Below are 25755 nucleotides of genomic sequence, written 5' to 3' on the forward strand. Positions count from 1 at the left end.
TGCTGCCCAGGCTGGTCTCGAACTCCTGGCCTCAAGTAATTCTCCTGCCTCAGGCTCCCACAGCACTGGGATTACTGGTGTGAGCCACTGCACCTGGATGGGTTTCTTTTCTTTCTTTCTTTTTTTTTGCCATTAAAAAAAATTATTAAATTTTATTTGAATTTAAAATTCACCATTTTATTTATGTATTTATTTATTTTTATTTATTATTATTATTTTTTGAGGTGGAGTCTCGCTCTGTCGCCTAGGCTGGAGCGCAGTGGTGTGATCTCGGCTCACTGCAACCTCCGCCTCCCAGGTTCAAGCGAATCTGCTGCCTTGGCCTCCTGAGTAGCTGGGATTACAGGTGCATGCCACCACGCCCAGTTAATTTTTCTATTTTTAGTAGAGACAGGGTTTCACCATGTTGGTCAGGCTGGTCTTGAACTCTTGACTTTGTGATCTGCCCGCCTTGGCCTCCCAAAATGCTGGGATTACAGGTGTGAGCCACCATGCCCGGCCTATTTTTTATCTTATTTTATTTTATTTTTTTTGAGATGGAGTCTCACCCTGTCACCCAGGCTGGAGTGCAGTGTCACGATCTCAGCTCACCGCAAGCTCCACCTCCCGGGTTCACGCCATTCTCCTGCCTCAGCCTCCTGAGGCACCTGCCACCACACCCAGCTAACTTTTTTTTTTTTTTTTTTTGAGACACAGTCTTGCTCTGTCACCCAGGCTGGAGGCACGATCTCAGCTCACTGCAACCTCTGCCTCCTGGGTTCAAGTGATTCTCCTGCCTCAGCCTCCTGAGTAGCTGGGATTACAGGCGCGCACCACCATGCCCCAGTAATTTGTGTATTTTTAGTAGAAACGGGGTTTCACCATGTTGGTCAGGCTGGTCTTGAACTCCTGACATCATGACCCACCCGCCTTGGCCTCCCAAAGCGCTGGGATTATGGGTGTGAGCCACCACGCCCAGGCCTAATTTTTGTATTTTTAGTAGAAACGGGATTTCACCATGTTGGCCAAGATGATCTCAATCTCCTGACCTCGTGATCTGTCCGCCTCAGCCTCCCAAAGTGCTGGGATTACAGGGGTGAGCCACCGCACCCAGCCTAAAATTCACCATTTTAAAGTGCACAATCACTGGTTGATAGCATATTCACAGTGTTGTGCGACCATCACCACTGTCTAATTGCAGAACATTTCTATCACACTGAAAGAAGCCCTATGCCCAGGAAGCAAACACTCTCTATTCCTTCCTCCCCCAGCCCCTGGCAACCACTAAGGTACTTTCTGTCTCTATGGATTCGCCTACTCTAGATATTTATAATACTGTAAATGGAATCACACAGTATGTGGCCCTCGTGTCTGCGTTCTTTTTTTTTTTGGCATCTCCACTCTGTTGCCCAGGCTGGGGTGCAGTGGCATGATCTCCACTCACTGCAACCTCTGCCTCCCAGGTTCAAGTGATTCTCCTGCCTCAGCCTCTCAAGTAGCTGGGACTACAGGCACCTGCCACCACTGTCAGCTGAGTTTTGTATTTTTAGTAGAGATAGGGTTTCACCATGTTGGCCAGGCTGGTCTCAAACTCCTGATCAAGTGACCTACCCATCTCTGTGGGGAAAAGAAAGATCAGACTGTTATTGTGTCTATACAGAAAGAAGTAGACATAAGAGACTCCATTTTGTTCTGTATTTGAGATGCTGTTAATCTGTGACCCTACCCCCAACCTTGTCCTTGCAAGAGACATGTGCTGTGGTGACTCAGGGTTTAAAGGATTTTGGGCTGTGCAGGGTGTGCTTTGTTAAACAAGTGCCTGAAGGCAGTATGCTTGTGAAAAGTCATCACCATTCTCTTAATCCCAAGTACCCAGGGACACGTACACTGCCAAAGGTCGCAGGTACCTCTGCCTAGGAAAGCTAGGTATTGTCCAAGGTTTCTCCCCTTTCTCCCCATGTGATGGTCTGAAATATGGCCTCATGGGAAGGGAAAGACCTGATCGTCCCCCAGCCTGACACCCGTGAAGGGTCTGTGCTGAAGAGGACTAGTATAAGAGGAAAGAGGCCGGGTGGGTGGCTCAAGCCTGTAATCCCAGCACTTTGGGAGGCCGAGACGGGCGGATCACGAGGTCAGGAGATCGAGACCACCCTGGCTAACACAGTGAAACCCCGTCTCTACTAAAAACTACAAAAAAAAAAAAAAAAAAACTAGCCGGGCGAGGTGGCGGCGCCTGTAATCCCAGCTACTCGGGAGGCTGAGGCAGGAGAATGGCATAAACCCGGGAGGCGGAGCTTATAGTGAGCTGAGATCCGGCCACAGCACTCTAGCCTGGGTGACAGAGCGAGACTCCGTCTCAAAAAAAAAAAAAAAATAGCCATCCTAGTGGGGGCTAAGTGTGAAGCAGGGCCTAAGTTTTTAGGATCAGTGTCACAATCATGGGTCCCTCTGCTCTGGTCTCCTGCCCTGAGGCAGCTGGGGAGGAGGCCCGCCACCCAGCTGCCTGCCAAGGACAGGTGCAGGGCGTTTGCACCACAGAGAAGCCTGATCCCTCGGAGGTGAGGTAGCAGGACCTCTCAAATCAATATCACACCCTGACCCAGGAGAAACTGAGCCCAGCTCCCCAAATTCCAGGATGGTGACCACTGGATTCCAGAAGGCCCTGGCTTTGAGGAATCTCTGTTGGGTTGTGAGGGGCTGCTGGAAGGCTCTTACCACACGGTGCCCGCCTGGAGGGCCTGGGACAGGTAATTGGCCTTGTCCAAATCCTTTGTGAAGACAGCTGCGGCCAGCCCGTACGTGGAATTGTTGGCTCTCCCAACAACTTCCTCTATGGTCTTGAACTTCAGGATCTGCATCACTGGCCCGAAGATCTGGAGGGAGAGAGCAGAGTAAGGGGGTTCAGCAACACAGAGGCACCTGCCATTGAGCTCTCGCAGAGCAGAACAGATGATTCCAGATTGGGGGATGAGCCCCCAGCCATGCTCTAACAGTTCCAGGGGAAGACAACAATCATCAAGCTCAGCAGAACACAGAAGGAATGGAGCTAACAGGGGCCAACTTCCTCCTGTGGTCCCCAGGCTTTACATACAGTATCCCATTTCTAAACAATTCTGCCAGGTATGTTATTCACACGTGACATGTAGATTTAGTGTGAAAGAATTTAAGTCAGCTGGGCACTGTGGCTCACGCTTGTAATCCCAGCACTTTGGGAGGCCAAGGTGGGAGAACTGCTTGAGTCTCGGAGTTTGAGTCCAGCCTGTCAAACACAGTGAGACCTTGTATTTACTAAAAAAAGAAAAAAAAAAAAAGAAAGAAATTTTGACTGAGCACAATGGCTCACACCTGTAATCCCAGCATTTTGGGAGGCCGAGGCAGGTGGATCACCTGAGGTCAGGAGTTTGAGACCAGCCTGGCCAACATGGTGAAACCCTGTCTCTACTAAAAATAAGAAAAATTAGCTGGGCGTGGTGGTGCACGCCTGTAATCCCAGCCATTAGTAGGGGCTGAGGCAGGAGAATCGCTTGAACCCAGGAGGCAGAGGTTGCACTGAGCCGAGATCGTACCACTGCACTCCAGCCTGGCGACAGGGTGAGACTCCATCTCAAAAAAAGAAAAGAAAAAATAAGCCGGGTGTGGTGGCTCACGCCTGTAATCCCAGCACTTTGGGAGGCCCAGGCGGGCAGGTCACGAAGTCAGGAGTTCGAGACCAGCCTGATCAACATGGTGAAACCCTGTCTCTACTAAAAATACAAAAATTAGCCAGGCGTGGCTAAAATTGGAGATGGAGTCCTGCTCTGTTGCCCAGGCTGGAGAGCCGTGGCATGATCTCGGCTCACTGCAACCTCAGCCTCCCGGGTTCAAGTGATTCTCCTGCCTCAGCCTCCAGAGTAGCTGGGATTACAGGCAAGCGCCACCACACTGGGCTAATTTTTTCTTACTTTTAATAGAGACAGGGTTTCGCCATGTTGGCCAGGCTGGTCTCGAACTCTTGACCTCAGGTGATCCACCCGCCTCGGCTTCCCAAAATGTTTGGATTACAGGCATGAGCCACTGCACCCAGCCTCTACTAAAAATTTTTTTAAAAATTAGCCAGGCATGGTGGTGAGCACCTGTAGTCCCAGCTACTCAGGAGGCTGAGGTGGGAGGATCACTTGAGCCCAGGAGTTCAAGGCTATAAGGAACCATGATTATGCCACTGCACTCCAGCCTGGGCAACACAGCAAGACTCTGACTGAAAAAAACGAAAAAAAAAAAAGGTCATGGGAAGGAGCAGGCAACGTCATTCCTAGACTCTTGGCTCTGAGGGCCATGACATGAAGGCCTGCAGGCCATGCTAAGGAATGCAGACGATCTCCCAGACAGAGGGTACAAGCTGAAGAGGAGCGACAAGATCAGATACATACTATGAATAACTTGTTATGGGCACTGGTTCTGGGCATTAACTCCAGATCTGGCCCCAAGCCAACAGATGGGTGACAGTGGCAGGATGCCAAGCTGAAATGTTTACCACGTCTCCCACCAAAAACGTTCCCAGAACACCGGCCCCAGGTGCTCACCTCCTCCTTGGCGATGGTCATGCCATCCTGCACATCTCCAAACACGGTGGGCTGGATGAAGTAACCACGGTCAGCAGCAATGCCCCCACCACACAGCAGCTTCGCCCCCTCTTGTTTCCCAGTGTTGATGTAGCCGAGGATCTTCTTAAACTGAGTTTCATCCACCTGTGGGAGAAAGAACCCAGAATTATGGAGGCGTCGGATTCAGACCTCTCCTAGGCTTCAGGCTTAGAATTATGCAGGCAACAAGACAACTGGGAAATGGACCAAGGTCATGAGTAAGCAAGATCAGAAGAGGAAACACACAGGGCCAATAGCAGAAAGCACCAAAAAAGCCCAACTTCCTCAGCCTACCAGAGAAAAGGACATCAAATCAATTTTTACTTTTCAACTATAAGATCACCAAAAAGTTTAGGAAGAAAATACACTGATAGCAAGAGACTGTTACATACACTGTTAGAAGGATGACAGGCTGGTACAGCCTTTAGAGCAAGTAGTTTATTAATATTGCTCAAAAATTATATGCTCAGACCCTTTGGCCCAGCTATTTAACTTCTAGGAATTAATTTATTCTCCATATGCACAAAGAGAAATGAACAAGGATATTCACTAGGGAGTATTTTTTTTTTTTTTGTATTTTTGTTTTTGAAACGGGGTCTCACTCTGTCACCCAGGCTAGAGTGCCGTGGTGTGATCTCTGCTCACTGCAACCTACGCCTCCCACGCTCAAATGATCCTCCCACCTCAGCCTCCCGAGTTAGCTGGGACTATAGGCATGCGCCACTATGCTGGGCTAATTTTTGTATTTTTAGTAGAGACAGGGTTTCCCTTGTTGCCCAGGCTGGGGAGCATTTTGTAAAGGCAAAAGATGGAAACAATTCTAAGTATAAATCAGTAGAGGGGTTGGTTAAAATTATTACGGTGCATTCGATATATTCTGTTGTCACTAATAGATCTGAGAACTAACTGACACAGAAAGATGGCCCAAGATAGTCTGTAAAAAGAAGGAAAGCTTGGGCTGGGTGCAGTGGCTCATGCCTGTAATCCCAGCACTTTGGGAGGCCGAGGCAGGCGGATCACGAGGTCAGGAGTTCGAGACCGGCCTGGCCAACACAGTGAAACCTCATCTCTACTAAAAATACAAAAATAAGCTGGGCATGGTGGCACATGCCTGTAGTCCCAGCTACTCGGGACGCTGAGGCAGGAGAATTGCTTGAACCGGGGAGGTGGAGGTTGCAGTGAGCTGAGATCATGCTATTGCACTCCAGCTTGGGCAACAGAGTGAGACCTCGTCTCAAGAAAAAAAAAAAAAAAAAAGAAGGAAAGCTTGTAGAATATGCACTATATACTCCTTTATAGGATAGGGGGAAGGGCGACAGGGTCTCACTCCATTGCCCAGTCTGAAGAGCACTGGCATAATCACGGCTCACTGCAACTTCAACCTCCCTGGGCTCAGGTGATCTTCTCACCTCAGTCTGCCTAGTAGCTGGGACTACAGGTGTGCGCCACCACACCTGGGTAATATTTATATTTTTAGTAGAGATGGGGTTTTGCTATGTGGCCCAGGCTAGTCTCGAACTCTTGGGCTCAAGTAATTGGCTCACCTTGGCCTCCCTCCCAAGTGTTAGGATTACAGGGGTAAGCCACCACACCCGGCCTATTAAAAAAAAAAAAAACATACAACAACATAACTGTGTTCATGTGTGGTTACCGATGGAGAATAAAAGAAATGCAACAGAGTCTTATTTTTTACATTAAACACCTTTTTATTTTTTTATTTTTTTATTTTTATTTTTTTGAGACGGAGTCTTGCTCTGTCACCCAGGCTGGAGTGCAGTAGCCGGATCTCAGCTCACTGCAAGCTCCGCCTCCCGGGTTTACGCCATTCTCCTGCCTCAGCCTCCCAAGTAGCTGGGACTACAGGCGCCGCCACCTCGCCCGGCTAGTTTTTTTTTTTTGTAGTTTTTAGTAGAGACGGGGTTTCACCGTGTTAGCCAGGGTGGTCTCGATCTCCTGACCTCGTGATCCGCCCGTCTCGGCCTCCCAAAGTCTGGGATTACAGGCTTGAGCCACTGCGCCCGGCCCACACCTTTTTTTTAAAAAGAGTCAGGGTCTCACTCTGCCATTGAGTCAGCAGTGCAGGGGTGTGATCACTGCTCACTGCAGCCTTGACCTCCTGGGCTCCCACCTCAACCTCCCAAGGAGCTGAGAGTATAGGCACGCATCACTACATCTGGCTAATTTTTTTTGCTTTTTTAAAAAATAACAAAATTTGGCCGGGCGCGGTGGCTCAAGCCTGTAATCCCAGCACTTTGGGAGGCCGAGACGGGTGGATCATGAGGTCAGGAGATCGAGACCATCCTGGTCTACACGGTGAAACCCCGTCTCTACTAAAAAATACAAAAAACTAGCCGGGCGTGGTGGCGGGCGCCTGTAGTCCCAGCTACTCGGGAGGCTGAGGCAGGAGAATGGCGTAAACCCGGGAGGCGGAGCTTGCAGTGAGACGAGATCGCGCCACTGCACTCCAGCCTGGGTGACAGAGCTAGACTCCGTCTTAAAAAATAAATAAATAAATAAATAACAAAATTTATTATTTTTTGAGACAGAGTCTCACTCTGTCGCCCAGACTGGAGTGCAGTGGCGCGATTTTGGCTCACCACAACCTCCGCCTCCCAGGTTCAAGTGATTCTCCTGCCTCAGCCTCCCGAGTAGCTGGGATTATAGGTGCCCACCACCATGTCTGAATAATTTTTGTATTTTTAGTAAAGATGAGTTTTCACCATGTTGGCCAGGCTGGTCATGATTTGTTTTTGTTTTTTTTTTTTTTTTTGAGGCGGAGTCTCGCTCTGTCGCCCGGGCTGGAGTGCAGTGGCCAGATCTCAGCTCACTGCAAGCTCCGCCTCCCGGGTTTACGCCATTCTCCTGCCTCAGCCTCCCGAGTAGCTGGGACTACAGGCGCCCGCCACCTCGCCCGGCTAGTTTTTGTATTTTTAGTAGAGACGGGGTTTCACCGTGTTAGCCAGGATGGTCTCGATCTCCTGACCTCGTGATCCGCCTGTCTCGGCCTCCCAAAGTGCTGGGATTACAGGCTTGAGCCACCGCGCCCGGCCTGTTTTTTTGTTTTTTTAAGTAGAGACAAGGTCTTGCTGTAGTGCTCAGGTTGATCTTGAATCCTGGGCTCAAGAGATTCTCCTGCCTCAGCCTCCCAGTGTTGGGGTTACAGATGTGAGCTGCCACACATAGCCTATACACTTTCTCATTAAATGTATTAATGCAAGTTCATATTACCTTAATAATTAGCCACCAAGAGAAATGAGACAAAAAGAAACATTAGGATAGGCGCAGTGGCTCATGCCTGTAATCTCAGCACTTTGGGAGGCTGAGCGGGCGGATCACGAGGTTAGGAGTTCGAGACCAGCCTGGCCAATATAGCGAAACCCCGCCTCTACTAAAGAGATACACAAAAATTAGCCGGGGATGGTGGTGGGCGCCTGTAATCTCAGCTACTTGGGAGGTTGAGGCAGGAGAATCACTTGAACCTGGGAGGCAGAGGTTGCAGTGAGCCGAGATCGTGCCACTGTACTCCAGCCTGGAGACAGAGGGAGACTCTGTCTCAAAAAAAGAAAAGAAAAGAAAAGAAAAGAAATGTTAGGACAGGTGCGGTGGTTCACACCTGCAATCTCAGCACTTTGGGAGGCTGAGGCAGGTGGATCACCTGAGGTCAGGAGTTCAAGACCAGCCTGACTATCTTGATGAAACCCCGTCTCTACTAAAAATACAGAAATTAGCAGGGCGTGATGGCGTGCACCTGTAGTCCCACCTACTCAGGAGGCTGAGACAGGAGAATTGCTTGAACCCAGGAGGTGGAGGTTGTAGTGAGCCGAGATGGTGCCACTGCACTCCAGGCTGGGTGACAGAGACTGTTAAAAAGAAAGAAAGAAATGTTAGTGTTCCTAGCTGCACTATTCACAGTAACCAAAAGGTGGAAACAACCAAGTGTCTGTCAACAGATGAATGGAAAAATCAAAATGTGGTCTATCCACTATCCACACAATGGAATATTACTTGGCCTTTTATGTTTTGTTACATTCTTGTTACAACATGGATGAACCTTGAAAATATGCTACGTGAAAGAAGCCAGACACAAAGAACCATGTAGTATAGGATTCCATTTGTATAAAACGTCCACAATAGATCAATCTACAGGCAGAACATAGATTGGTGGTTGCCTGGGCCTGGTGGGGGAAGGAATGGGGAGTGACTGCTAATGGGTACAGGATATTTTGGGGAGGTGATGACAATATTGTAGAATTAGTGGTGACAGTTGCACAATGTTGTAAATCTACTAAAAATCACTGAATCATACACTAAAATGGTACATTTCACACTACATGAATTATATCTCAATAAAGCTATGAAAGATAGAGATGTTGGAGGCCAGGCACGGTGGCTCACACCTGCAATCCCAGGACTTTGGGAGGCTGAGGTGGGAGGATCGCTTGAGCCCAGCAATTCAAGATCAGCCTGGGTAACATAGCAAGACTTCGTCTCTACAAAAAATATGAGTATCAGCCAGGTGTGGTGACGAGTGCCTGTAGTCCCAGCTACTTGGGAGGCTGAAGCAGGAGGATTACTTGAGGCCAGGAGGTTGAGGCTGCAGTGAGCCATGACCACACCACTGCATGCCAGCCTGGGCAACAAAACAAGACCCTGTCTCTAAAAAAAAATCACAGAGGGGAATGTTGGGCACATAACCCTGTCCCATGGCAAGGCCAGTCCATCCTCAGACATGGCTGTGGCTCCCCAATGAGGAACCAGAAATGCAAACTGCTAAAAGAAAAAAGCCAGTCTGAGAAGGCTGCCTACTGTATGATTCGGGTAAGACAATCTGGAAAAGGCAAAACTATAGAGACAATAAAAGGATCGGCCACGCACAATGGCTCATGCCTGTAATCCCAGCACTTTGGGAGGCCGAGGTGGGTGGATCACCAGGACAGGAGATTGAGACCATCCTGGCTAACACAGTGAAACCCTGTCTCTACTAAAAATACAAAAATTACCTGGGCAAGGTGGCATGCACCTGTAAGTCCCAGCTACTCAGGAGGCTGGGGCAGGAGAATCACTTGAACCCAGGTGGTAGAGGTTGCAGTGAGCTGAGATCGCGCCACTGCACTCCAGCCTGGTGACAGAGCGAGACTGTTTCAAAAATAAAATAAAATAAAATAAAAATCAGTGGTTGCCTGCCAGGGCTCAGGGGAGGAAGAGAGGGAATAGGTGGAGGACAGTGGGTTTCAGGGCACAAATCTATTTGTATGATACTAGAATGATGGTATTATACATATTATGATACATTTGTCTAGGCCCATAGTAAGTACAACACAAAAAATGACCCCAAGGCTGGGCGCCTAAGGGCAGATTGCCTGAGTTCAGGAGTTCGAGACCAGCCTGGGCAACGGTGAAACCCTGTCTCTACTAAAATACAAAAAATTAGCCAGGCATGGTGGTGCGCACCTGTAGTCCCAGCTACTCAGGAGGCTGAGGCACAAGAATTGCTTGAACCCAGGAGGCATGAGCCAAGATCGTGCCACTGCACTGTAGCCTGGGCGACAGAACAAGACTCTGTCTCCAAAAAAAAAGAAAAAAAAAGTGACCCCAAATGTACCCTACAGACTTAAGTTAATAATAAAGTACCAGTATTGGCTCATCAGTACTAACAGATGAACCGCGCTTGTGCAGGATGTGAATAAAGGGGAAACTGGGGGACCAGAGAGGTGCAAAGGAACATATGGGCACCCCCTGCATGTTCAGCACAATTTTGCTATAAACCTACAACTGCTCAAAAGTAAAATCCAGGCCAGGCGCGGTGGTTCATGTCTGTAATCCCAGCACTTTGAGAGGCCAAGGCAGGAGGACTGCTTGAGCCCAGGAGTTCAAGGCTGAGGTGAGGTATGATTGCACCACTACACTCCAGCCTGGGCAACAAAGAGAGACCTTGTCTCTAAAATATAAATAGGCAAATAAATAAATAAATAAAATCAAACAGCTCAAAACATGAAGTGAAATAAGGTCCCTACACTAGTTATATCATGACTCTCAGACACCAAGTTTCGCAGGGCTGTATATCTTCTGGTGGATACCTTTCTACTGATGACCAAGGTCTTGCAAACACACACTCCCTTTTGCAGGCACTCCTGGTATTTGTTACATATATGCAATTTACAAAGTGCTTCCCAGGATTAATTTCCACAGCATAGCCACCCCATAAATGAGGCAGGGCAGGGCTTGGGATGCGGAAATGGAGGCTGAGGGAGGGAACATAGCTTCCCAAGGGCACACAGCTGCTGTGTGGCAGAGCTGAGACCTGAACCCAGTCCCAACTGATCTGAACCTGATGCCCTCTCTGCTTCTCATGCTGGCTCTGGACACCCAGACCCTGCTGCACTGCCTGGCTCACCTGCGGCCCCTGCTCGGTCTTGCTGTCAAAGGGGTTCCCGACCACCCGAGACTTGGCCCGGGCAACGCTCCGCTCCACAAACTCGTCATAGATGTCCTCCTGCACGAAGGTCCGGGAGCCAGCACAGCAGCACTGGCCCTGGTTGAAGAACAGGGCGAAGTGGGCCTGCTCCACGGCCCAGTCCACTGCGGGAAGTGGTCAGGGGACAGAAAGGCAACAATGAGAAGAGGAGGAGGACCCTGGTCCCTGTGGCCGCCTAACCAACGAAGCCTGTTCCACCACTGTCAGGGATGATGCCTGCTGAGTGCCAGAGACAGACAGAGGGAGAAGAGGGGTGATCTGGGAGCCCACTGTCCACCAGGACAAAGGGCGTGATGGCGGCGAGTGGATGAGTCAGATAGCAGGGGCATGGCCTAGCCTGATGCTGCAGAGAGCAGCCAGGGAGAGGCTGGGGACAGGCCAAGGCCAGGCCACGCGGGCCCTGCGCTGGCGTCTTATCCTGAGGCCGTTGGCGTCTTATCCTGAGGCCCGAGGGACAGCAACCAACACCACTAGGCAGTGGGGGCGACAGGATCGGCTGGACCCACAACACAGGCGGCCAGGGCTGCCTTCAAGGCCAGGCCTCCTCCAGCTGGAAACTCACTGTCGGCATCTGACATGATGATGTTGGGGCTCTTCCCCCCTAGCTCCAGGGTCACTCTCTTGAGATTGCTGCTCCCGGCAGCAACCTGAATGAGGCGGCCAATCTGTGGGGACAGAGAGACAGGAAAGAGCTCTCAGTGCGGGGAGAAAGAGCCCAGTACTCTGTAGACACAGAACAGAGGTCCCCACGGCTTGAGTGAGCAACTGGACCAAGAGAGACCTAGAGAATTTCACCAAATAGACATTCACTTTTTTTTTTCTTTTGGACAGGGTTTTGCTTTGTCACCCAGGCTGGAGTGCAGTGGTGTGATCTCAGCTCACTGCAGCCTCGACCAACCCTCCTGCCTTGGCCTTCCAAGTAGCTGGGGCCACATGCACACACCACCACATGAGGCTAATTTTTAACCACAATGGCAGTCCTGGTCAAGGAGTCTGACCTGGCCAAGGTGCTTTGATTTGGGGCAAGCGGTCAGCTCTGCGCTATGTGGAGCCTGGCCAGGCCTGGCCTCCTTAGTCCACATGGGACACCGGCCCCTCCCAAGGGCAGCTGGTGTGGCAACCAGACCACAAAGGGCTCAACCCTGCCCACCCCTCCTGGTACCTACAGGGTCCTCGCCTGAGCTCTGCACAGGCAAGTCCTGGAGGAAGAGGCCTCCACTTGACACCCGGGAGCTCACCTTGAGCATGTTGTCCACTGAGGACAGGGGGAACTTGGGCCAAGGAGGTTGCAAGCTTGAGGCCAGGGTCACCCTACCTCGGTGGAGCCTGTGAATGCCACTTTGTCCACATCCTCATGGGAGGCGATGGCGGCCCCGGCCGTGGGGCCAAATCCAGGAACGATGTTGACCACACCAGGGGGAAAGCCGGCCTGTGAGCAAACAGCCAGGGGACATTGGGAGTCACCCTCCTGTTCCAAAAGGCTCAACCAGGGGAAGACACATCCTTTCTCAGAGAAGGTGGGACAGTCTGCCAAGGGACACACATGGGCAGAAGCTAGTTTTATGGGGCACTACATGGTAATTCTAAATGGGACGGAGAAGGAGCCTGTTCGCTGGGATTCCCTGTGTCTTTGCCCCTCCCCTGACAGCATTCACTTAGAACAATAGTGGGTTTTTGCTTGTTTTTTGAGACAGAGTCTCTCTCTGGCACCCAAGCTGGAGTGCAGTGGTGTGATCATAGCTCACTGCAGCCTCAAACTCCTGGGGTCAAGTGATCCTCCTGCCTTAATCTCCCAAGTAGTTGGGACTACAGGTGCGTGCTACCACACCCAGCTGATTTTTAATTTTTTGTAGAGACCGGGTCTTGCTATGTTGCCCAGGCTGGTCTCAAACTCCTGGGCTCAAGCAATCCTCTGCCTTGGCCTCCCAAAGTGCTGGGATTACAGGTGTGAGCCACCAAGCCCGGCCTGGAGCAATATTTTTAATTCTTCAAAGGGGATCTTGCAGTGAAGACCAATGTGGAAAAGAGGTAAGAGGGAGCCACTCTGGTTCACATGATGATGGGGGCTCCAAAAACACACCTCCCTGTTTAGGGACCCCTGAGACCCTCCTCAGAACTCTTTAGAACAAGCCTCAACAAGGGCATTTAGAGGTTAAGACCGGGACAAGCCACGCACCTCCTTGATCAGGTTGGCCACATAGAGGGCAGTGAGGGGCGTCTGCTCAGCTACCTTCATCACAACCACGTTTCCAGTCGCCAAGGCTGGGCCCAGCTTCCATGCTTGCATCAGGAGCGGGAAATTCCACTGCAACAAACAGCAGCAGCCCTCGAAATCCAAGCTTCCTCAGAGAACTACACTGGGTAGTGGAAGGTGGCACCCCCAGAGGACAGAAGTAGCACCAAGTTCTCTGCACCCTGTGTGTCCTCCCCTAACTCCGTCTATCGTGGTTTTAAGATGGATGGACAAGGCAGGTGGTGCATGAGGATGACAGAGACTCATACTTATTTGTGCTTTTACATCCATGACACCATGCTAAGCCCTAATTACCTCCCTAAGACAGGCACTGTGTTCATTTCCACTTTTCAGATGGGGAAACTGAGGCTTGGGGGATAAGTGACTTGCCCAAGGTTACAGAATTCACGAGTGGCAGGGCTCAGACTCAAACCGGATTGGCTTTGTCAGAGCCCATCTTCTTACCTGCCACCCAGGCTGCCTTCCAACACCACCCCCAGAACCTCTGCAAAGAGCCTGGAAGACTGCCAAATCTCAGGGCACCCTGAAGAAACTCCAGGGAGGCTGGACTCACCGGAATGATCTGCCCGCACACCCCCACAGGTTCATGGCGGGTGTAGCTGAAGAAGTCTCCGTCAATGGGAATGGTTTTCCCGTGGTACTTATCAGCCCAGCCGGCATAATACCTTTAAAAAAAGAAACATTCAAGCTCTAATCAACGATAGTCAGGGACCCCTGCAAACCCTGGCAGAAAGAGAAGACTCAAACAGGTCCAGCTGAGTCTTTCTGATAACTGCCCTTGCTTTTGGCTTATTCAGAGAAAGACAAGTGACTGCTAAGGTCATGATAATCTACTCTAGGTAGCTAACCCCTAAGCCTCCGAATCACCTGGGGTTCTTGTAAAAAAACCAGATCCCAAGAGTCTACTTCCAATATACTAATCCCACTCGCTGGGGCTCATGCCCAGGAATTAGAATTTTTTTCTTTCTTTCTTTCTTTTTTTTTTTTTTTTGAGAAGGAGTCTCACTCTGTCACCCAGGCTGGAGTGCAGTGGTGCGATCTCGGCTCACTGCAACCTTTGCAACCTCCGCCTTGTGGGTTCAAGCGATTCTCTACCTCAGCCTCCCGAGTAGCTGGGATTATAGGTGCCCGCCACCATGCCTGGCTAATTTTTTGTATTTTTAATAGAGACAGGGCTTCACCACCTTGGCCAGGCTGGTCTCAAACTCCTGACCTCATGATCCACCCACCTCGGCCTCCCAAAGTGCTGGGATTACAGGTGTGAGTCACCATCCCCGACCTTCTTTCTTTTTTTTAAGAAACAAGGTATTGCCAGGCATGGTGGCTCACACCTGTATTCCCAGCACTTTGGGAGGCCAAGGTAAGCGGATCATGAGGTCAGAAGTTCGAGACCAGCCTGGCCAAGGTGGTGAAACCCCTGCATCTATGAAAAATACAAAAAATTAGCCAGGTGTGGTGGCAGGCTCCTGTAATCCCAGCACCTCCGGAGGCTGAGGCAGAGAATCGCTTGAACCCGGGAGGCAGAAGTTGCAGTGAGCCAAGATTGTGTCACTGCACTCTAGCCTGGGTGACAGAGCGAGACTCCGTCTCAAAAAAAATAATAATCAATCAATAAAACATTTTTGATTAAACTAAACCCAGAGCTAGTAAAAGGAAGGAAACAATAAATACTGAAACAGAGATAGACAAAAGAGAATATTTTCTTGAATAGAAAAACAATAAAATTAACAAAACCAAAAGTTTGGTTCTTTGAAAACATTCACAAAATGGACAAACCTGTAGCTAGGCTAAGAAACAGAGAGAAGACCCAAATGAGTAAAACTGAAAATGGAGACATCACTACAGATCTTACAGAGATAAAAAGGATTATAAGAATACTGTGAACAATTGTACACCAACAAATTAGATAACCTCAATAAAATGGACAAGTTCCAAGTAACAGAGAAAGTACCAAGAGTGACTCAAGAACAAAAGAAAGCATTTATGACTAAGTCACAATTTGTGATACTGAAGGATTTTCCCACGAGCAGGAGTCTAAATGGAGTAGGCTTCTCTCACAGCTGTGATCCTTTTGGATTTTTGTAATTTATTTGTTTTTCGTTTTTCATTTTTGTTTTTGTTTTTGAGACACAGTCTCACTCTGTCACCTAGGCTGGTGTGCAGTGGCATGATCTTGGCTCACTGTGACCTCCACTTCCAGGGATCAAGAGATTCTTCTACCTTAGCCTCCTGAGTAGCTGGTATTACAGGTGTGCACCACCATGCCCAGCAAATTTTTGTATTTTTAGTAGAGATGGGGTTTTATCATGTTGGCCAGGCTGGTCTCAAACTCTTGACCTCAGGTAATCCGCCTGGCTCAGCCTCCCAAAGTGCTGGGATTATAGGCATGAGATACCGCACCCTGCCCCTTTTGAATTTTTGTAATTTAATTTTTACCTCCTAACAATGTTGCTTCCCCTTTTCCCCTGCCAGAACAAAGAACAGGAAATCTGAGCCCGTACCGGAGACATTTGAGGACCATGTCCAAATCCACCAGGTAGGAGATGACATAGGGTTTGCCATTGTCCAGAGTCTCCAAGGCCTGAGAAGAAAACAAGGTCAGCAGAGATGTGGGTGCAGGAATGAGAGGAACATAAAGGGCTGACAGAGGGAGCCAAGGCTGGGACTGAGAAGGGCTGATGCAAGCCCAGGGTGAGAGTCCCCTTTGTGCTGCCAAATGTCACTGGCATCTCTGGACTATTGCTACGGTCTCTCCAAAGGCAGAGAGAGGGAGGAAGGGGGCCAGGCAGGATGAGGCACTGACTTCTCACTCAGTGATTTCACATAACACACTCTTTTAGCTTCTGCTCTCTGCCATATCCCGGTGCTGGGATAGAGACCAGAGTGGAGCTTACAGAGCAAAGAGACTGTGCATAATGACACAAGTCCTCAGTCACATGTGTTAAGAGTGCTAGAGGACGGACACAGTGACTCGCACCTATAATCCCAGCACTTTGGGAGGCCAAGGTGGGTCAATCACCTGAGGTCAGGTGTTCAAGACCAGCCTGGCCAACACAGTGAAATCCTGACTTTATCGAAAATACAAAATTAGCTGGGCATGATGGTGCACACCTGTATTCCCAGCTACTGGGAGGCTGAGGCAGGAGAATTGCTTGAACTTGGGAGGTAGAGGTTGCAGTGAGCCGAGATTGTGCCACTGCACTCCAGCCTAGGTGAAGAGTGAGACTCCATCTCGGAAAAAAAGAAAAAAAGAGTGCTAAAAAGTAGAAAGCAGAGAGCCAGGCTGCCCAGCTCTGTCCAGAAATATCAGCTAGAGATGAGCCCTTTACGCTAGAACCTGAATGATATGTAGGGGGCAACTGGGCAAAGGGGATAGTACAGATGGCAGCAGGGCAAAGAGCATCCCAGGCAGGTGCAAGTGCTGATGCTCAAAGAGGCTTAGCCATCAAGCATGGCAGCCCAGGCTCGGGAGCACATGGGAATATGAGGACTGCAGTGCAGCATGACTCAGATGATGGAACTAGAACAGGCTGGGTCATTTTTTTTTTTTTAAGACAGGATCTCACTCTGTTGCCCAGGCTAAAGTGCAGTGGTGCCACCACAGTTCACTGCAGCCTGAAACTCCTGGGCTCAACCAATCCTCCTGCCTCAGCCTCCCAAGTAGCAAGGACTACAGGCATATGCCACCATACCCAGCTAGTTTTTTAACTTTTTGTAGAGACAGGATCTCGCCATGTTGAAGGCTGGGTCTTACAGACCATGTTGAGGATTTTATCCTAAGGACATCGCACGCCATGCAGGGCATAAGAGTAGAGTGCCATGTATAATCTGCCTTCTTTTTTTTTTTTTTTTTTTTTTTTTGAGGCGGAGTCTCGCTCTGTCGCCCGGACTGGAGTGCAGTGGCCCGATCTCAGCTCACTGCAAGCTCCGCCTCCCGGGTTTACGCCATTCTCCTGCCTCAGCCTCCCGAGTAGCTGGGACTACAGGCGCCCGCCACCTCGCCCAGCTAGTTTTTGTATGTTTAGTAGAGACGGGGTTTCACTGCGTTAGCCAGGATGATCTCGATCTCCTGACCTCGTGATCCGCCCGTCTCGGCCTCCCAAAGTGCTGGGATTACAGGCTTGAGCCACCGCGCCCGGCCGTATAATCTGCCTTCTGGAAGGTTCGCTCTGGCTTCTGTGTGCAGAATCAATTGTGGCTGGGAGGAGATTGCCTCCTGGTTTCTTCTCTTCTTGCAGCCAGGGAGAATGCCCACCATGGAGGAGCCCAGGCAGAGGTGTCCATTCCCAGGGGTCTCTCTCCTGGGAAGGCCTCCCTGACACAGCTCTTCTCCCCTCCCCCAGATCCTTCTTGCTTAGCCAAACCCACCACATCAAAGGAGACACTAAGGCTGGGTGTAGTGGTTCATGCCTGTAATCCCAGCACTTTGGGAGGCTGAGGCAGGTGGATCACTTGAGCCCAGGAGTTGGAGACCAGCCTGGCCAACACGGTGAAACCCTGTCTCTACTAAAAATACACAAATTAGCTGGGCGTGGTGTCTTATGCCTGTAATCCCAGCTACTTTGGAGGCTGAGGCAGAAGAATCACTTGAACCCAGGAGGTGGAGGTTGCAGTGAGCCAAGATGTCGCCACTGTACTCCAGCCTGGGATACAGAGTGAGACTCCATCTCAAAAGAGCAAAACAAAACAAAAAAACAAAGCAGACACTGAAAGCCTCCTCTGGTTAGTACAGAGGTGCCCCCGACAGGTGTCCATCCTACGCCATTCCCACCAGTCCCATGTCCGATGTGTGGCCCCTGGCTGTTCGCAGGATGCTTGGTTCCTGGCTGTTCGCAGGATGCTGCGAGCTCATTCGCCACGTGGGATCTGAGGGGGAGAAAGGCTGAGGACTCACCGCCAGGTAGGTCCGGTCCCGCTCGATCAGATCAGCCAGGCGGTTCAGCAGCCGGCCCCTGTGTGATGCGTCCATGCGACGCCAAGGTGAGCCCAGTTGGAAGGCAGCCCGGGCGGCCTTCACTGCCTTGTCCACATCTTCCTGGAAAACACAGGAAAACTCAAGCCTTCCTAGAAAACTCAGGCCTTCTCAGTAATAACCAACTCTGAATACAAACACATCCAGAGGGTCATCAGCACATCGCTGAATAGAAAACCTGCCCCGTAAACAATGCTCCTAGCCCAGCAGAGCCCTGACCAGCACCAGACTTCAGCAACGGGGTTGAATAACACAACCTTCCCCTCCTTTCATGAAGTCCTGGTGGGAATGAGAATCCGGACAATTTCTGTATTTTCTTTCTTTCTTTTTTTTTTTTTGAGACGAAGCCTCGCTCTGTCACCCAGGCTAGAGTGTAGTGGCGCAATTTCGGCTCACTGCAACCTCCGCCTCCCGGGTTCAAGCAATTCGCCTACCTCAGCCTCCTGAGTAGCTGGCATTACAGGCAGATGCCACCGTGCCCAGCTAATTTTTATATTTTTAGTAGAGACGGGGTTTCACCATGTTGGTCAGGCTGGTCTCAAACTCCTGACCTCATGATCCACCCTCCTCAGCCTCCCAAAGTGCTGGGACAGGTGTGAGCCACCACGCCCGGCCTGTATTTTCTTATTTTATTTATTTATTTATTTATTTTTGAGACAGAGTCTCGCTCTGTCGCTCAGGCTGGAGTGCAGTGGCCGGACCTCAGCTCACTGCAAGCTCCGCCTCCCGGGTTTATGCCATTCTCCTGCCTCAGCCTCCCGAGTAGCTGGGACTACAGGCGCCTGCCACCTCGCCCGGCTAGTTTTTTTGTATTTTTTAGTAGAGACGGGGTTTCACTGTGTTAGCCAGGATGGTCTCAATCTCCTGACCTCGTGATCTGCCCGTCTCGGCCTCCCAAAGTGCTGGGATTACAGGCCTGAGCCACTGCGCCCGGCCAAAAACACAAAATATTTTTACTAAGAGTCTAATTTAAAAATTGTAAACATAATATTATCAGTTTCTATTGGTTCCTACAGTCTATACAATTCAAACCTCCACAGGAGCTAGATCTTAGGAGACCCTAATTCTACCCAACAAGGTTTCCATCTCTGACCTTCAACTTCCAGGTCTGGAAAGGAGACACTGTATTAGATATTTGCCAAATTCACTTTCAAGTCTGTAGTTCTACACTAAGTGAATCAACACCATTGTCTGCAGGGAAGTTTCTATTGATTAATTTACTTGGAATTTTTCATTGGTATCTGTTACTTGTGAAAGTAATACACATAAATGGTGAAGCTTTTAGCACACAAAAACATACAAAATAGAAAACGAATCCATCCCTCCCCCAAGGTAAGTCACCAGTTCTCACCTTGTCCCCTTCAGCTACCTGACAGATGACCTCTCCAGTGGACGGATTGACCGTGGGGAATGTTTTCCTGCTGACGGCATTGTGCCATTCATTGTTTATGAAGATCTACAGTGAGAAGGAAAGAAGTTCTCAGGACCAGCTCTCAACCTAATAATAGTGACTACCAGTATTGTAAGGGAAAAACAAAAAACAAAACAAGAAGAAGCAAATATGAATTAATTTCAGAGTGGTGTAGCCTAGAAATGAAAAGCACAGGCCCTGCAGACAATCTAGGCCAGAATGCCTACTCTGCCAAGTGATCTGGAGTCATTTGACTTTTCAGTGCCTTGGTTTCTTTGAAAAAATGAAGAGAATATTCCTACTTGTTCTAGTTATCCATTGCTGTGTAACACAGCACCCTAAAACTTGGTGGCTTAAAGTGATTTCTTATCTCCCACAGTAGGGTCCCCTGGTTGGGCTCATCTGGGCAGAGTTCCCTTGTATGGCTACAGTGTGAGGGGAGCTGGGGCCATAGTTATCCAACTCTGAGGCTGGATGTGCAAGATGGCTTCTGCACTCACTACTCTGGCACCACATGGCTGCTTGGGCTTCCTGACTGCATGGCTGGCTCAAGCTAGTCCGAATTCCCATATGGCAGCTGGCTTCCCCTGAGACAGTGTTCCTAGAGACCCAGGTGGAAGCTGAACGGCTTCCTAAGATCTAGCTTCAGAAGTCACCTGGCCTCATTTCTGCCACCAAATTCGGTTAGTCAAAGTGAGTCACAGGCTCAGTCCAGAGTCCCAGGTTGAGGAGACAGCCTCCCCTTCTTCCTAGAAGGAATGGCAAACAATTTGCAAACATCTTCATTCTATTCCACTCCCACATAAATTCATTGTGAGAACTAAATTAGATTATTCTTTTTATTTTATTTTATTTTATTTTGAGGCAGGGTCTCACTCTGTTGCCCAGGCTGGAGTACAGTGGTGCGATCATGGCTCCCTATAGCCTCTTCCTCCCAAGCTCAAGCGATCCTCTCGCCTCAGCCTCCTGAGTAGCTGGGATCACAGGCACATGCCACTATGCCTGGCTAATTTTTGTATTTCTTGTAGAGACGAGGTCCCTCTATGTTCCCCAGGCTGGACTCAAGTGATACTCCCTCCTCAGCCTCCCAAGGTCCTGGGATTACAGGTGTGAGTCACCATGCCCAGCCTTAGATTATTCTTTCACTTACTCAGCAAATACTTAATGAACACCTGCGATGGGCCAGGCACAGTTCTAGGGCTGAGGACACAGTAGAGCCAAAAGCCAACAAAGACCATGCTCTCGTGGTGCCCAGAAAATAAAGAGGCAATCAAACACAGAAGACCACCTCAGACTGTACAGATGAAGGCAAAGGGAAGAAAAGGATCCAGAGAAGGTGACTAAGGTGGGGGGTAGAGAACTCCAGCCGTGGTGGTAGGGGCAGGCCGCCCTGAGGAGCAGACATTTGACCGAGTCCTGAATGATGAAAAGGAGGGGTCCACAGGAAGAGCCGGAGGACCAGCAGTCCGGGCTGTGGAATAGCAAGTGCACAGGCCCCAGGGCAGGAATAAGTCTGGTAGATTTGAGAAAAAGCAAAGGTGGCCAGAGTTACTGGTGAACCAGAAAGGAAGTGATAAAAAACAGGGTCAGGGAGGAGGGCGGGTCCCAAGACACCCTCAGTTCTGCCTCTATAATGTAATTCAGACCAGGCCATCACCCAACCAAGCCACATCTGGGGGAAAGACTGCCTTCCTCATGAGGCCAATGTCAGAGAGCTAAAGCCCCTCCATTTGCTCAGAGAAAGGATCTTTACCTATTACCTAGTCACCTGTTAAAGTACAAGGCTGCGCACGGTGCTCATGTCTATAATCCCAGCACTTTGGGAGGCTGGGGTGGGTGGATCACCTTAGGTCCGGAGTCTGAGACCAATCTGGCCAACCCAGTGAAATCCCATCTCTACTAAAAATAAAAAAAAACTAGCCAGGCGTGGTGGCAGGCACCTGTAGTCCCAGCTACTCGGGAGGCTGAGGTAGGAGAATCGCGTGAACCTGGAAGGTAGAAGTTGCAGTGAGCCAAGATCACGCCATTGCACTCCAGCCTTGGCAACAAGAGTGAAACTCTGTCTCAAAAAACAAAAATAAAAATAAATACATAAATAAAGTGCCAGAGTTCACGCTCTGCTTTCCAGGCACTGGGCGATGGTCATGGGGAGTACAGAGAAGACATCTCCCAGAAAGCTGTCCCCTTCGGGCTTGGTAAACCAGTATCCTGGCAGAGTCCATGGTCACCTTGCCAGTGCTGGGGCAAAGGCTACAGGTGACATGAAGGCAAAGACATCTGCCTCTCTGCTTGCCTTCCTTGGGGGACCCTTTGGCCCCAGCATCCCTGCATGTTCTGGCCCTGGCCTAGAACTCCAGTGAGACATCCGTGGTCACTCTGGGCCAGAGTCTCGGACCATAAAGAATACCGAGCTGCCAAGCAAAGCCTGGAGCGAGGCTCACAACAGGGCTGGGGAGGGGTGGCCAGGCTCACTGGTCAAAAGCAGACATTTGGCCTGGCACAGTGGCTCACACCTGTAGTCCCAGCACTTTCGAAGGCCAAGGTGTGAGAACTGCTTGAGCTCAGGAATTTGAGAACAACCTGAGTAACATAGTGAGACCTCCATCTCCACAAAAAATGAAAAATTAGCCAAGTGTGGTAGCATGCGTCTGTAGTCCCAGCTACTTAGAAGGCTGAGATGGAAGGATCACTTGCTTGAGGCTGGGACGTTGAGGCTGCAGTGAGCCATGATCACACCACTGCCTCCAGCCTGGATGACAGAGCGAGACTCCATTTCAGGAAAAAAATTAAAAAGCCCATATTTCTCCAGATTCTTTTTTTTTTTTTTTTTTTTTTTTTGAGACGGAGTCTCGCTCTGTCGCCCAGGCTGGAGTGCAGTGGCGCGATCTCAGCTCACTGCAAGCTCTGCCTCCTGGGTTTACGCCATTCTCCTGCCTCAGCCTCCCGAGTAGCTGGGACTACAGCCGCCCGCCACCTCGCCCGGCTAGTTTTTTGTATTTTTTTAGTAGAGACGGGGTTTCACCGTGTTAGCCAGGATGGTCTCGATCTTCTGACCTCGCGATCCGCCCGTCTCGGCCTCCCAAAGTGCTGGGATTACAGGCTTGAGCCACCGCGCCCAGCCTCTTTTTTTTTGAGTCTTTTTCTGTCACCCAGGCTGGGGTGCAGTGGTGCAATAACGGCTCACTGCAGCCTCAACCTCTCAGGCTCAAGTGGTCCTCCCACCTCAGCCTCCTGAGTAGCTGGGACTATAGGCATGCAACCACGCCTGGCTAATTTTCCATTTTTTGTGGAGAGAGGGTCTCACTATGTTACCCATGTGGTTTTCGAACTCCTGAGCTCAAGCAATCCTCCCACCTTGGCCTCCCAAAGTGTTGGGATTATAGGCGTGAGCCACTGCACCCAGCCACCCAGATTCTTGTCTTGAACCTCTGCTCATGGCAAGCTCTGACTCCCAGGTTCACACCATTCTACTGCGTCAGCCTCCTGAGTAGCTGGGATTACGGGTGCCTGCCACCACACCCAGATAATTTTTCTGTATTTTTAGTAGAATCGGGGTTTCACCGTGTTAGCCAGGATGGTCTCAATCTCCTGACCTCGTGATCTGCCTGTCTTGGCCTCCCAAAGTGCTGGGATTACAGGCGTAAGGGGCTTTTTTTTTTTTTTTTTTTAAGACAAAGTCTGGCTGTTGTCCCCCAGGCTAGAGTGCAGTGGCGCGATCCCGGCTCACTGCAACCTCTGCCTCTCAGGTTCAAGTGATTCTCCTGCCTCAGCCTCCTGAGTAGCTGGGATTACAGGTGCCTGCTACCATGCCCGGCTAATTTTTGTATTTCTAGTAGAGACGGAGCTTCACAACGTTGACTAGGCTGGTCTCGAACTCCTGACCTCAGGTGATCCACCAGCCTCAGCCTCCCAAAGTGCTGGGATTACAGACATGAGCCACCGCACCTGGCTGAATATGGGCTCTTTAGCTCCTGATTTTGTCACATGGGACAAGGACCTCACTCCTGTGTCTTTGTTTCCTCATCTGTAGTGTGGGAATCACCCTAGATCCCCCTTTATAAAGCCGCGTGAGGGTCTGAAGTCTCTGCGCCAAGCATGGAGTGAATGCCCAACGCTGTGACGATGGCAGGGTGGTAACAGAATGCTCCAGGAAGGAGTCGCTCAGGTAAGGGTCTAGCAGGAATCACCTTCCCAGGCTAAATTTGTTCCGCATAATCTCTATGGTGGAATCCGCAGCTGTGCACCCACAGGAAAGGCTCTGGCACCGGAAAAGAACATGGGTAAACATTAACCAGGGTTCTGGAGGCATGCTTGTGTGGTTTCATATTAGTTGATTTATCATTAATCTTTAGGGAAATGGCACCCTTCTTTCTTTCCACAGGAAGGCTGGGTCGTTTCCAGTGTGGGGACAGGCAGGGCAATAAAGAGCTCAGGTTCAAAGTCAGGAGACTGCCAGACCTAAGTTCAAGTTGAACTATGCCATGCCTGGGCAGCAGGCCCTGGGTGTTCGCTCCCCGACTCTGAGAGTCAGCTCCTCCTCTGGGTGCCTGTGGAGGAGAAGGGAGTTCCCAGGGCTGCCTGCTGGAAGAAGGGGGCTCACGGGCGTGGGGGGCGGGCAGGCAGCCTGTAGCTGTTGGGTGAGTGTCCTTCTTTTCTTCCCCCTGCAGCATAGGCTCAGGGTTCACGCCTCACATGCAACTGACTCGCAGCAAAGTACTTGGGTCAGCAGGGTTAGGAGAGTACAGAGAAGCACCAGGCTGGGCTGGGTGGAAGTAGGTCTGGTTGGCCTTGTACTGTCCCCAAGCTTCTCCTTCCTCCCTTACAGAGGGAGGAAGTCCACTTAGCCCTCTGCGTGTCATGGACACGGCTAACATTCACTAGCTACTCCTCAAGCAGTAGCCCCGCACCAGCGGTTCTGTGTACTTGGATTGTTCCCATTTAAACCTCATAGCAAACCTAGGAGGTGAACTTCATCCTCTCCACTTCACAGCAGAGGATGCTGGGCACAGAAGAGTCCAGCCACTTGGCTCTAGGTCACACAGCAGCAAAGGCAGAGCCAGGATTTGAAGGCAGGTCTTTGGGACTCCAAGGCCTGTGTTCTTTCCTCAGTTCTTCCAACTCCAACCTCCAGCCATAGCCCAGGTCTGCCTTCGAGGAGGCTGGAATTCTGATTCCTGAATCTCCATCTTTATGGTTTACTTACTGACTCAACACAGGTTGATTTCAAATTTTGATTCTGAGCCAGGCACAATGGCTCATCCCTGTAATCCCAGCACTTTGGGAGGCCAAGGCAGGTGGATCATTTAAGGTCAGGAGTTCGAGACCAGCCTGGACAACATGGTGAAACCCCGTTTCTACTAAAAATACAAAAATTAGCTGGGCGTGGTGTCACTTGCCTGTAATCCCAGCTACTAGAGAGGCTGAGGCAGGAGAACTGCTTGAACCTGGGAGATGGAGGTTGCAGTGAGCCAAGATGGCACCACTGTACTCCAGCATGGACAACAGAGTCTCAAAAAAAAAATTTTTTTTTTTTGATTCTGCATGTTGTAAAAAGCACCAACCTCAAAGCCAAACAGATCTGGGTTTGAATTTTTTTTTTTTTTTTTGAGACGGAGTCTCGCTCTGTCTTCCAGGCTGGAGTGCAGTGGCCAGACCTCAGCTCACTGCAAGCTCCGCCTCCCGGGTTCACGCCATTCTCCTGCCTCAGCCTCCCGAGTAGCTGGGACTACAGGCGCCGCCACCTCACCCGGCTAGTTTTTTTTTTGTATTTTTAGTAGAGACGGGGTTTCACCGTGTTAGCCAGGATGGTCTCGATCTCCTGACCTCGTGATCCACCTGTCTCGGCCTCCCAAAGTGCTGGGATTACAGGCTTGAGCCACCGCGCCCAGCCGAATTTTTTTTCTTAAATAAAGGTGGGATTTTTTTGTATTTTTTGTACAGATGGGCTTTAACCATGTTGGCCAGGCTGGTCCCAAATGCCTGTGCTCAAGTGATCCTCCTGTCTCGGAACCCCAAAGTGCTGGGATTACAGCCGTGAGCCACCGT

At 50.2% G+C, this 25755-nt stretch overlaps 1 protein-coding gene across 1 annotated transcript in view; it reads right to left on the reverse strand.

Moving 5' to 3' along the window:
- ALDH2 (aldehyde dehydrogenase 2 family member) overlaps nucleotides 1-25755 on the reverse strand; it is a 43527-nt gene that overhangs the window by 7421 nt on the left and 10351 nt on the right. Inside the window, exons 2-11 of the mRNA XM_010378906.2 lie at nucleotides 19651-19755; nucleotides 18222-18362; nucleotides 15829-15908; nucleotides 13881-13992; nucleotides 13250-13378; nucleotides 12389-12502; nucleotides 11636-11738; nucleotides 10993-11177; nucleotides 4539-4703; nucleotides 2695-2852 (exon numbers count right to left, since the gene is read on the reverse strand). Coding sequence (XP_010377208.1) covers nucleotides 2695-2852; nucleotides 4539-4703; nucleotides 10993-11177; nucleotides 11636-11738; nucleotides 12389-12502; nucleotides 13250-13378; nucleotides 13881-13992; nucleotides 15829-15908; nucleotides 18222-18362; nucleotides 19651-19755 — 1292 coding nt within the window. The remainder of the gene's footprint in view (nucleotides 1-2694; nucleotides 2853-4538; nucleotides 4704-10992; nucleotides 11178-11635; nucleotides 11739-12388; nucleotides 12503-13249; nucleotides 13379-13880; nucleotides 13993-15828; nucleotides 15909-18221; nucleotides 18363-19650; nucleotides 19756-25755) is intronic.

Source organism: Rhinopithecus roxellana, chromosome 10 (genome assembly GCF_007565055.1).
Source record: "Rhinopithecus roxellana isolate Shanxi Qingling chromosome 10, ASM756505v1, whole genome shotgun sequence".
Taxonomy (NCBI): Eukaryota; Metazoa; Chordata; class Mammalia; order Primates; family Cercopithecidae; genus Rhinopithecus; species Rhinopithecus roxellana.